Source organism: Scomber scombrus, chromosome 14, assembly GCF_963691925.1.
Source record: "Scomber scombrus chromosome 14, fScoSco1.1, whole genome shotgun sequence".
NCBI lineage: Eukaryota > Metazoa > Chordata > Actinopteri > Scombriformes > Scombridae > Scomber > Scomber scombrus.
In genome coordinates, this window is record NC_084983.1 from 20,700,545 (window position 1) to 20,714,197 (window position 13,653).

At 37.6% G+C, this 13,653-nt stretch overlaps 1 protein-coding gene across 2 annotated transcripts in view; it reads right to left on the reverse strand.

Moving 5' to 3' along the window:
- Positions 1-7,863: 7,863 nt before the first annotated feature.
- LOC133993806 (prolyl 4-hydroxylase subunit alpha-2-like) overlaps positions 7,864-13,653 on the reverse strand; it is a 29,429-nt gene continuing 23,639 nt past the window's right edge. For both annotated transcript variants that reach the window (XM_062432897.1, XM_062432896.1), the window contains 3 exons: positions 13,321-13,389; positions 12,601-12,697; positions 7,864-8,014 (listed from right to left, as the gene is read on the reverse strand). In XM_062432897.1, the coding sequence (XP_062288881.1) occupies positions 7,944-8,014; positions 12,601-12,697; positions 13,321-13,389 (237 nt within the window). In that variant the 3' untranslated portion in view covers positions 7,864-7,943. The remainder of the gene's footprint in view (positions 8,015-12,600; positions 12,698-13,320; positions 13,390-13,653) is intronic.

Here is a 13,653-nt window from a genome sequence, read left to right on the forward strand (position 1 = left end):
AATTAAACTGTTATGGGTGTGAACTGGCAATCTTAGATAGATTAAGAGTCAGAGCAGGGCATTGGTTGGTAATTACAGGTTTTATTAGGAATTGATATGAATAACAGGAGAATTAACAGCCATCAAAGCTGTGAACAAATAAAAAGGAATTTAAAACTGGTTTGTGAATGTTTGAAAGTCCTTAGGCTTTAGGATAGCAGACTTGCGCTGAGAAGGTGTTTGTTCAGACTCTTCTTGAAGGCATGAACACTACTTTTTGTGATCTGTCCAACAATAGCAGGGGGAAGGCTGTTCCATGTTGTTACAGCAGAGTATAGAAAGTTCCTGTCAAGGCATTTGGGGTTAGACTTGGGGAGTGACAAGGCATGGCAGGGTAGTAACCTCCAGGTGTTTTGACCTGGGACATCAGCTGAGGGTAGTAGCGCTTTCAGGTCTGCTGGGCAATTGGGGATTTTATAAAGGACAGTTGTGGTAATAATTGTTCTCTCAACCACACCAATAACCTTCAATGCCTTTTTTCTGTATGTTATCTAGCTCATTAAGAACTGTTTATGAGGCATTCGTCCAGGCAAGGCAGGAGTACTCCATTACACTCCTGATGTGGGTTTTGTAGACGTTGGCTCTGCCTCAGTCAAGCTTGTTGGCCAGCTTCCGCGGTGCTCCGAGACGTTGTCCCACACGTTTGCAGATGTTAGTTGGCTGGTCCACTGGAGTTTTCTGCCAATGCACAGTCCTAGAATTTCCAGATTTTTACTGTGTTTGATTTTCGTGTTCCCAAAGAAGACATCAGGGCAGGATAGATTCTTCGTTGTGAACAGGATTATAGCATTACATTTGCAGGGCTCAAAGGGGACCTTCGAAGGCATCTTTCTGAGGTTTCCCAGGTCAAGTTTTGTTCTTTATTCCTGGAACGTTTTAGTTTCTTGTTGTGACTTGTGAAGCACATTGAGTCCATATTCTTAGAATCTGCTCTGAAGATAAACTTACTATGCAGAGCTATACGATTGTGAAAACATAAACAATAAATAGTTTACATACTATGTAGTTATAAGAATAAAACACGTGAACTTGTAAAGCTTTGTTCTTTAAATTGATTCAGTGTTAACGAGGAACATGGATTAATTTTGAACATCAGGTGCCCTTAGGGAGATGAATCCAGGGGAATCCAGGGAAGTATACAGACCAACAGCTAACCAAGGTTTATGCATGAATTATGAAATGAGTGACCTTCTCCTCTAATGGATTTTGTGAACCAAGTTGCATTTAAATGCATTAAAATGAACATACCAAACTAATAACTAACTGCTGGCTAACACATAGATGGACCAATACTATTCAACATATATATGCTTTGTGATGATACCCAATTATATTCATCAGTGAAGCCAAATGAAACCAACCAGTTAATTAAACGTCAGCATGCCTTAAGGAAATAAAACCAGGGTGACCTGCAATTTTTCTGCTAGTAAGTTCAGACAAAGCAGAAGTTATTGTGCCTTAAACTTGGCCCTTCAATTCCCACATATAACTAATTTCAAGGACTTTAAGCACATCTCATCTCAAAAAGATACAGAAAAAAAAGTCTATGCATACCTAACAAGTCTCTAAAGACTCTCCAGCTGGTCCACAATGCTGCTGCACATGTACTGACAAAAACTAGGAAAAGAGATCATATTTCTCTTGTTTTAGCTTCTTTTCACTGGCTCCCTGTAAAATCCACAAGAGAATTGAAGATTGTTCTCTTCACAAAAAAGCGCTTAGTGGTCAAGCGACAATAGATGTGGCTAAAAAGCAAAGCAATTTGATCCTGGGGGAGGATTTTCCACAATCTGACAATCAATCTGACAATAATCTATAATACATTAGTAAAATAAATATCAATAAACCATTAGTTAAGCCACTAATACAAGTTTAGATTGACATCTCCTTTTGAAAGAAGGTGTATAAAGTATTTAAATTTAAAAGGGGGTTTTCCTCCATTCAGTCTGGGGGGAAACATCCAGGGTGAAGTAGGAATGTCAATGGTACAGTAAAAAGTACTTCTTTAATTAGTCTGCTATAAAATTATAATTCAAGTCAACATGCAGTAAACATTTTGTGAAAATCTGTCAGTGCTTTCAGCTGACAAATATCTTAATCTACTTATTACTGTGTCTTTCCTGGACATAAAGGGCTGCTTACATTGTGTGACAAAGGATACACTCAATTGCTACCAAAACTAATTCACAGATTTTTTAGATTCTGGTGATGATTGACGCCACAGTGATAATAAATGTCTCAGTGTAGCTTTTCAGTCTGTGAGAACAAGTTCAACCCACTACAGCTTTTTACACTCTTGTGTGACACAATTATAACCAGCACAATAATTAATAATGATAAGTTTTATGATAAATTAGTGAAGTGCTGCACTGAAGTCAATCAATCAATCAATCAATCAATCAATCAATCAATCAATCAATCTTTATTTGTATAGCGCCAAATCACAACAAAGTCATCTCAAGGCACTTTACACCTAGAGCACGTTCTAAACCGTACTTTTCAGGTTTTAATTTTAAAGAGACCCAAAATTCCCACATGGGCAAGCACTTAGCGACAGTGGTAAGAAAACACTCCCTTTTAAGTTTAATATTTCATCATGTCCATGTCTCTCACTATGTATATACCGTATGAATTCTGCAACCCAGGATAGCTGCAAACCAAGACTGCAAAATCTTACAAAGAGCTACAGTCTGTTTGGTTTTGGTGTCCCTGTACGGTAGATTACAATCGGTTGTATTTTCATAACACATTTTGTTTTCCACTGTTCCACATACAATACTATAATTATGTATATCAGCTCTGTATGTTTGGAACAAAGAATGTAAATACAATGCCCTTGGCCCTGCAGTCCGTAGACTCAACGTAATGAGGAACTCCACAATTTCTTCTGACCCTTAAATCACATAATAACGATAAAAAAAACACTACTGCAAAACATTACTACAATGTAAAAATTGTGTGCAAAACAGCAAACTTCAGTAACATAGGTAGTTATAAAAACAAATAATGGTGAATTATAACTTTCTAGTGAAGAAAAAATTAAATTTTGACATGATTACAGACAATTAATAGAAAAAGAAATAAAACACCACAGTACAAATCCGTGATTTTAAAGAGACAAACATGATTCTCAAAGACCTCTTTAAAAGGAAAGCAATGCGTTCCACTGCAAACAACTCCAAGTCACATTCATTTATTGGGCAAATTCTTTCTAAAAATAAAGGTGTAAGGACAGCCAACATCTGTTTTAATTACTGCAAACAGCAGCTTGTTGATGTCATAGAGGAAATGTCAAGAAGCTGTGATGCGCAGTGGTTAATCTGCAGCACTGAGTGACCATGGATAGAGAACTGGATACAGGAACAGCGCTGGGCTTTGAAGCAAATTTGACTTAGCGGCCACACCGTCTAATTATGTCATGTGATGCAAGCTTGCTCAAAAAGGATTTTTCCCATAGATTTACATTGTGAAAGAGACTTCTGTAGATCAGTGGATACAAATTTGTAACATCATAACCCCCACACATTGACATAATCAGAATTTGATCCACTAAGAATCACATTTTGAAAGTCAAGAAAAGCCATGTGATTTAACAATTTTATCCCAATTCGAGTTAGCTGGTGCACATGCCTTCATGTGCCAAAGAGAAACTTTCATACAAATGAATGGGCCTTGCCTCCAAAGTTATGTCCAGTTCTCTTCATACATCCATGTTAGTGACCACTGTTGAACTTGCTCCCTCAGTGCTTGAAGGGTTGACCTCATAAAGTTCACTTTAGTTTTGTTTTTGAGAATTGGAACGACACTTGTCATGTCGGCAGGGATTCCCCCAAGGGTAAATGCTGACGGGAAATCAATGAGGGCATGTTGAACGACTAATGAAATGCAGCCTCAGAATATCCTGCCAGGAATTCTGGGAAGTGAATTTACAGTCCAAAAGACAGGCAGTATTGTCACGCTGAAGTCTTCTTTTTTCTCAGATTATTTAGTCTGTTTTTCAATGCAGAATGTCTTTCAGTTGTTTTTGACCAAACTAATCACCAAATCCCCCTTAATCCCTCTCAACATATGCAATAAGCTAATAACACCACCTTGCACTTCCCTTGGACCCCAGTCAGGTCATGACTCTGGGCAGGTGGCATAAACGTGTTTAGCTCCATGTTTCTCAATAATATCAGCATGACATCCAGTGCACATTCCAGATCCAGTCATTCTTTACCAAGCCCATAGGTCCCCTGAGCCTGAGCAAAGCAGTCACATGGACCCAGTGCTGTAGCACACAAAGTTTACATTATTGCTCCCTACTGCACTCAGGCGAAGTGCCAACAGTGCACAGCGGGTGTGAAGAAGATTTATGAGTGTTGAGTTAAAACTAAAACTGAAAAACATGGCCAGTATGAATAACTCCAAAGATGATTCATTTTGCCTACATTGGTGTAGAAGGATAACAACTAGTTACATTTTCACATCTATTTAACCTGTCTATTGATCTATTTACAGTACCAGTCGAAAGTATAGACACAATTTCTTATTCTGTGTCTGTTAAGTGTTTTGACTGGTACTGTACACTTGAGGTTAAAAGTTTATAGTCAGCCTGTTGGATGAGACATTCAAGTTTCAAAATCTTCTGTAATTCATTCCATGCATAAGGTGAAAAGTAGAGTGGAAGGTGGTCTTCCCATGTTCAGTATGGACCAGAGTGGAAAGTAGAGTTCACAATAACAATCCTGAGGTCTGCTCCGATGAGCAGTGGTTTTGAATTTGAGAAGTAACATACTGAACAGCATTTGCAAGAAATATTTGTAAATAAAAATGAATGAATGTAGTTCTCCTCTTGTTGCTAGTAAGGACTAGACCATGTCAACAGTCTTTCACAGGCCCCAGACATATGGACAGACAAACCATTCACACTGACATTCACACCATTGGGTAAGTTACAGTCACCAGTTAACCCTTGGCTTAACTTATTATTACGTCCAAAACTGCAGCGATAGAACAAAAGGTAGCTGGAAGTAACACATAATCGCCAAAACAATCTTTACTTGCCCTATAAAAAGTATGGCCCAAACTGGCCATGCCTCCTAGAAAATGACAGACTAAGGTATTAGTAAAACATCTACACACAGATACACTTATGATTGGTAGCCTATAAGACATTTTAACTGCTTCATAATTTGGTTCTTTGTTGGCTAGTAAATACATCAATGGGGGGCAGTGTACCAGGCCTGTGCAGAGTCATTTCAGTGATTAAGGAAAAACCTGGGCTGGACTACATGGCTTCTTAACACAATTGAGAGACACTGAAACTTGCAACTAGAGACCTAAGCGGGATAAGAACTGAATCCAAACTCAAAGAGCAAAAGCAGAAATCTAAAAAAGTGCTCTGCAATTAGCAGACGATTAATCGAATCACACATTAAATATTTGCTGTATTTAATATTTACTGTATAAGGACTGTCAAAACAAAGGCAGTCTAATCTAATCTAAGTAGGATCATCAGCTACTTCGTAGATGTCAGCACATGAGTATGTTTTCATTAGTTTATGATGACATTAAAACAAGAATCATTGCATTTTAATTACCTAAAAATGAGCCCTTTATATATACATACAGTAAAGCAGGTCCTCTTCCAATGAGCCCAATGCTCCGCCACGTTTCTACAGTACCCCAGGATGGACAAACAAAACACTGACTCCATAGAGCTTTTTTCAGGTTTCACTGCCATCATAGCTTCTCCTACACACTTGGAAGGAGAAAGGGGAGTGTGGGGGGGGGGGGGTGTTGGCTGAAATCTGCAACCTCACTGCTGGATGCCAGTAAATCTTACACAGTGATCCTTTAACTAATTCCATATGCTTCCTTTGCAAACCCAGTAAGTTGACCCGTATAAACATATCTAACAGATGTACAGCGTATCTTTCATTAAAAAAAAGAAGGGCCTAGTATAATGCAATGTGTCACACAAAGACGGATGCAGTTATGTAGGCTGAGGTTTTGCATTTTATTACATCCCAGCACGACACATGAAGGGTGAGATCTTTGCTCTTTGCCCTCCTTCATTTTTCACTCATGGGTGATACATCAGTATGACCACTGAGGGCACTGTGAAGGAGAATAATAATATTTATGTATTTAAAAAAAGCATCAATTGGCTTTTATTTCAGTTTCTGCCCAATTATGTTTAAATTATTGTACTCCTCCATTTCTCACCAATGACTTAATAATCAGTAATGTGTGTTCATTGAGGTTTTTGTGAAGGGGAAAGTATGTTTTTCACACTGGACTCTAAGAACAATTACTGGTGTGTGTGAGGTAGAGGAGTGGCTACTTCATGGGCCCCCTTTCAGTACCATGGAGTGACAGATCTGCAGCGAGCTACACATTTTCTACTTATTACTGAGGATACAATTACTCAAGTAGGATTGGGAGTAGAGTGCCAGGAAGCATGGACCAAGCAGTGTCAAGTTTGCTTTATTGCAAAACAACCAGTACATTGGTTTCAGGCCTTTTATATAACTCCTGCTCAGTTAGTTGTGTGAACTGGCTTGGTCTGTACCCTGGTGGGCTCCTCATACACAGCTGGCTCACAATTCATTCCTAATATGAGTGTCTGGAGATGCTGTTACTATAGAATGAATCAAGCACTCTATTTCTTGCATATCACTGGTACCTTTTATTTAAAGATCATGTATCCTTTACATCAGACTTAACCACTTTGCAAACCATGCTGTTGTGTTTTGGCAATATAGTTTTTTTTTTTATGTCAACAATTTTTTTCCAAAATACCAGCACATTACTAGTTTGAGTTAAAGCTGGTCCAATCACAAACATCTGTTTTTGTTTCAAAACAATCTGAAATTAAAATGCATCACCATGTAAACCTGCAAACTCACTAGTATGGTTCTCAACAAATGCATTTACTAAGTTTCAGGAAAGGCTGTCAGTCACAGGAAAATGCTAGTACCAGAAAAGTAATATATTCAGAAGTGAGTCTGTCAGATAAATCATCCTGTTTGATTACAGCATGAGAGATCATGTAAAAAGACACAAAACATTTTAATAAAAGACACTGTTTATTGACTTGATTGCAATCTTGTGGAGACAGAGCACATAATGGAACAACAGTGTAATAATTTAAATTCTATATAAATAAAAATGTAATGGACAAGATTTGGATAAAATGTATTTCTCAGTAAGGTTTGAAGGGAAAAAAGTTTCCCATGCAAATGATGAAGAATAAAAAGGGAGAAGATCGTGTAATTTTTAATCACAAGATGAAGGGTCAGTAATGAAGATACAAAAATTTGCATTTGTACCTTTTTCCCCCTAAAAAACTGATGGTTACTTTGGATCGAACGTATGTTGGAGCTGGCACTCCGGTAGACATCAAAAATTGGAAATGTGTTGTTCTGTTGCACCCTTACACTACAGAGGCAAAAGTCAACTTAAGAGCAGTTTTTTTTGTAATCAAAAAAGTCTTCATTCAGTTTATGATTCTTATGCCAAACCATGGTAAATGCATGGAAATCAAAGTTTGTAAGTTTGTTTTTTCACATCTTAATAAAATGTGCATATGAAACTGAAATAAATCTTGATAACCTGACACCTTTTGCCTAAGTTTTCTTCACAATTTCAATATGTTTTGATGGTTGTACATCCCACTCACTAGTCAGAACTTCCTAACAAAACATGTGTTGAATCTATTGACAAGTTGAGCCAGAGGATGCTTATGTAGTGTTGGACATTGTCTTGTGTTTCATCATTGCCAGAATTAAGGCACTACGGAGGGGCTGGTCTTTGTGTATGTGTGTGTGTGTGTGTGTGTGTGTGTGTGTGTGTGTGTGTGTGTGTGTGTGTGTGTGTGTGTGTGTGTGTTTGCATGTTGCATGGGTGAGGGTCAAACTTCAGTCCACTTCCGTCAGGCCACACGGTCTCCTGAACTCTTGTCCTCGCTCGTGAATCCACTTGTTTGACACTAAAAAAAAAAAGAACAAAAAAAACAGAGCAAATATTTAAGTGTAAAAAATAGCCAAGGCAGTGGTTAAAAGATTCCTCCAGCAGTTAGGTGCATGTATTTCTGTAAATGTGCTTCTAAATGACCATGAAACATGAATCTCTTTGCAGTGCTGTCACTCATCTCCTCAGAAAAGTATTATATAGGAACTACTTTAAAGGTGGAAGAAAAATCTATCTGTAAATGAGTTAGAAAATCATCTCAACTTCTATGCCCTTTAAGCTGGTGAGGCTGCCAAACAATATTCCCACGATTAAGCTACAGTGTTTCGTAGATTTGAGGGTTAAAATCATTGACTAATATATAGTATGATAGATAAATAATAATATATAATATAAAGGCAAGTCTTCTGTTATCCTCTTCATACATTAAGAAATTTCAGTGAAATAGAAAAGTTGTTCATATATGTACATTGGGACTTCTTCTGTAAATAGTTCCATTGAAAACTGACCAAACTGAAATTTGTGCATTGTCCAGGAGGTCCCATATATAAGATTAACTGGGAGACAAATTGCATCTGATTTTTTTCATATTTTAATTCACAAATACTTCCATTATTACTGAGGTGGTGGTGTAGTCTCAAAACCCTGATAAACCCTGTGCACTGTGAGGGGGGGCAAATACAGGCTGGCTGTGTCTTTGGACATATTTATCCACACATTCTTGTTTGGGTTTAGGATCCCATGGGAATAACGTAGATTGGCGATGATGAGTCTGGATCCAATGATGTTTGGACAAAAACCATAAAACCACATTTATACTTCTAGATAAGATTAAAGCTCTTTGCAGACATGTATTACATAACATTGCTTCATCATTGCTTCCAGATGTGGCCAAAAATATTGGTATCCTTCCACCTTTTGGCATTTTTTTCTCTGTATTAAGTTGAAACTGACAGCAGTATCATTTATTCTTTTTCACATTGAGCATAACTGAAACTTGGCTTTTGATTTGCAACTTAACCTTATTTCAAATAATAAAACAAATTAAAATGACATGGATAAAAATATTGGTTTCCCTAACTTAATATTTTGTAGAACAGCCTTTGGAGGCAACATCTGCAGTCAAACACTTTGTGTAACTCTGAATAAAGTTTCTACACATCTCCACTGGTAGTTTGGTCCACTCTTTGTGAGCAAACTGCTCCAAATCTCTCAGGTTTGATGGATGCCATCAACCAACTGCAGTTTTCAGCTCTTTCCACGGTTGTTCGGTGAGATTGAGATCAGGACTCAACAATAATGATGATAATAATAATAACTTTATTTGTATAAAATCTGTATAAAATACAGAAAATGCAGCTCAAAGTGCTTTGAATGCATACTTCATTGGCTGTAATTTTAGACTTCATATGTGAAAACACAAGTATTTTGCAATGTGTACACAATCTATAAATTGGCATCATGGCTTCTTTGTATATATTACAGTTAACTGTGAGCCTAGTTTTCCTCAGTTTTCTTTCAACAGCCTGACAGATTCTGTTGATATGAATTATGAACACTTTTACAATATAACCTTTAACTTCTAGTGGAGTAATACTGGATGTTTTACGAAACAGTATTCAAAGCAGATGACAATGCGTTGTTGAAATTTTCAACCATGCCATTTAAAGAGCAGTCATAACTGTATAGCTCAAACATGGACGTTGCTACCATTATATGAAGGTGGGAAAAATCCCATCCACTTTTTTAAATGATTACTTTGGACCTTCCCATACGTTGACCATGTTGATAATTGATTGTACTTGCTTAATGAGAGAATGCCCAAATCAATGAAACTCCATCCTACGCTTTCACTGCGACCTTACATCCAGGCAGATTCTCATACAGCGCGCACACACAGCGCTGCTGACCGTCGCTTGTAATTGATGCTCAGATGCCAGGTAGCTGAGTTAGATTGGGTCACACACTGTCACAACAAAATGTTAGGGACGTTAACTTACTTAAAATCAAAGCTTGGCATTTAACTAAATGTTCGTATTTTGTTAAGTCTGTAGTATACAGACTGACAGCAGCCTTGTTGTTGTATTAGCTATCAGTTGAAACGATGCACTGTGGTGCGCCGGCATGGTCAAGTGGTCAGGGGGCGTGCCTTATAACTGCAAGGTGATTGGTTCGAGTCTGACATCAGACCTTTATTGCATGACCCCCCCGTCCCCCGCAAGATAGTCCAACCCACATTGTCAATGCCTCTGACTCCCATGGGCTCAAATTAATGTAAATGTTTATCCCCTTTGTTATTACTAAATTTAGCGTGTTACCATGTTGATGAGTGGCTTCATTTGCATGTTGGGTGAATTCAAAGCCATTCAGTAAACTTGCAAGCTGCATAGCTTTGGGGTCATTCTTTTATAAATGTTCAAGTCTCCATTTAGGATTAACCTATCATATCTAGTGTCAACAGGTGAGATCAGTTCTGAGAACTCCTGTATCCTAGTGGTCGATATAATGTAATAGATCAAACACAAGTCTGTCTGAAGTCAATGCCATTACACACAATCTGTGTAGAGAAAATAGTTGCAGTCCCTCCTCCTTTTCTGTTTTGTTTGACTAACTGATAGAAATGATAGTTTGGAGGACAAGCATTTATCCGTGTAACTACATCAGTAGTGCTGTTTAGCCAGGTCTTAACTAAGAACATACAATACAAATTAATTTCAGTTGTCAGATCGTTAGCCTGGAAGGATTTGCTAGCCAACAATCTGACATTTAAAAGAGCGGAGTGTGTTACAGGGAAAGACACTGGTTGTAGCTGAGCACTGACAAATTCAAGATTATTGAGACAGATACCAGATGGTATGTGATTGCTATGATGTTTTTGACCATGCCACTGGCTGTTTAAGATCACTTGTATATTTAATGAAGTAGCACGGGGTCCGTCTCATCTACAGGCTGTTTGCCTGTGTGCACTGTGAGGGGGGGCAAATACAGGCTGGCTGTCTCTTTGGACATATTTATCCACACATTCTTGTTTGGGTTTAGGATCCCATGGGAATAACGTAGATTGGCGATGATGAGTCTGGATCCAATGATGTTTGGACAAAACACATCATATTTACTGATAGCAGGCTACCTCAGAATGGTCCAATGTTTCATCCACTCAGATGATTTTTAATGTATGTTTTGGATCATTATTGGAAGAGTCCCATGACCTGCAACTAAGACACAGCGTTCTGACATTGGGCTTTAAGTTTTACTCCAAATGCCTTAAAAGTCTTCTCATGTCTTTGTGCCCTGCACAAATTCAAAGCACCCAGTATCTGAGGCAGCAAAGCATCCCCAAAACAACACTGAACCTCCTCCATGTCGGTGTGATTTACCAAAATGCTCTAATTGTATTTTTTCTGTCCAAAGCACACTATCCCAGAAGGGCCGTGGCTTTTCAACATGCTGTTTGGCAATGTCCAGTCTGGCTTTTTTTGTGTCTCCCGCTTAGAAGTGGGAGATTTTCTGCATTTAATGTGGCTGCATGGGTGACAATAACACTTAAAACACCTTTGATAGTAATTAAAAAACAACAGTCTTCCTAAAGTATCGCTACAAATCACTTATTTATTACAACTTCTAAAGGGTACCAATAAGTTCGTCCAAGCTATGTTAGAATGTCTTTGTAGAATAAGCATTAATTCATTTATCTTCACAACATTTTTGTTTTGTTCCATTGCAAACAAAACTTTGATATGCATTGATAATAAGATATTTTTTAATTCCAACACTGTTCAGGGTAAATGCATTATTTTAGTAAAATACAACAGTACCAATAGTTTTGTTCACATCTGTCATATTTGCTTTCAAAGTTTTGTTAAAAGGATTTTATTTTCTTTGTAAGTAAGAGAAGGACAAAGAGATAATACATTTTATACAATGATCTTAGAAGGTGGAAGAAGAAGCATTGTGTTGCTGTGTTCTACACATTAACCTGACAGCATTCAATTCAGACTTGTGCTGTGTTAGTTAAAATTAAATGAAAATGTTGCTAGGTGCGACCTGGTAAGATTGCCCTCATAACTTTTACTTCAATTTCTTGAAATATTCATCTGACTGACTCCACACCAGTTTGTCTCATATGCTACAAATTGTGGTGATTGAAAAGCGGCACCACAGCCAAGTCTTTGTAGGAAACATATCCACTGAAATGAAGGCACAGATAATAGGAACAATCTAAGAACCCAATATGATTGATCCACTTAATTTTAGGATGTACATTGTTGTATTTTTAAATGCAGCCTTTACTTTACTTGAACTGAGGAAAGAACAATAATTTTAAATTAGATTACTTATTATTGATAACATCTGTGTAAAATAGAATGTTTCTGTCTTGTTGTTGGTGTATCTCATTCACACCTCACATCAATTGTCTGTGACTTTTGAATGAAACTGAATGAATAAATGAAACTTGAGAAAACTTGAAAATCTGAGAGAAGCTAAGAGAACAGTTATCTTCTTGCAAATAATACAAATTTGGTTAGCTCAATTTATGGCAGAATACAGATGTTACTTGAATCCATTTAATGTATTACTAATTAATTGAAATGCATCATAACTCACCCCATTTACTTCCTACTAAGACGGGACAGGCTGCATGTCTGGTCCTATAGTCTCCCTCCCCGCTCTTGAACAGATTGTACCAGAATACTGCAGTTCCCTGTGGAGAAATTAAACCAATGTAAGAATGATGGGAACATCCACTGCACACATGAGAGAAAGAACATGAAGATCCAAAATGCAATGAGACAAATTCCGGAGTAAAAAAGACCTGGAGCACAAGCGGCTTCAAGCTGAGAGGGGTTTATTGCAGCAATATACGAACCCATGTGTTACTCACACAAACTCTACATTGCGTGACAACTCTGATATTACTTGCCACATTGGCAAAAAAGTACAAGATTGTGCTGCAGCAAAGAGCTAGCACATTCATGAAACATGTGCACATAAGCACTGCACAAAAAAAAACGAACAAATTCTGCACGGCCTATATTTACAGAGCTTTGTTGGCTAACCATTGAGGACATTATGTATCAGTCTGATCAAATCAACTTTTAAAACCTTGGGCTAAAAAGGGAGCTACTTATGCAATATACATGTACATGCACAAGTTTTCACTGCAAAATTGTGTCTTTTTGACAAATTGTCATGCCATAGAGAATGAGGTACAGGAAATACGCAAAAGCTTTAGTCACTGACAGGACTTTGTAATAAGTACTACGTCCCGGCACATTAATCTTTTAACTGAGACACACAGAAAAAACTCATTTGTTTTGTTATTACCTTTCTAGGGTGGATTGCTGCTCCGAAGTCCGGGAAGACTGTGGCACCTCCAGCCTCAACATCACTCATCTGAGAAAAGACAACATGCTTGTTGGAAATTTTCTCTGCATTCTCCTTAAAGAATAGACACCAGTTTCAACTATCCCCAAAGGATGCATTTTTTGAAACATAACTGAATTTTTTGGGATTATCAAAATATTCAGTTGTTTGGTTTTTTCAAAGTAACCTTTAACATGTCAACATAATTAATTTATAAAATGACACCACTCCAACAATCAGTAATTTCTCATAATGCATCCTTTGCACCATGAGTTAAACTTAATGATAATAAAA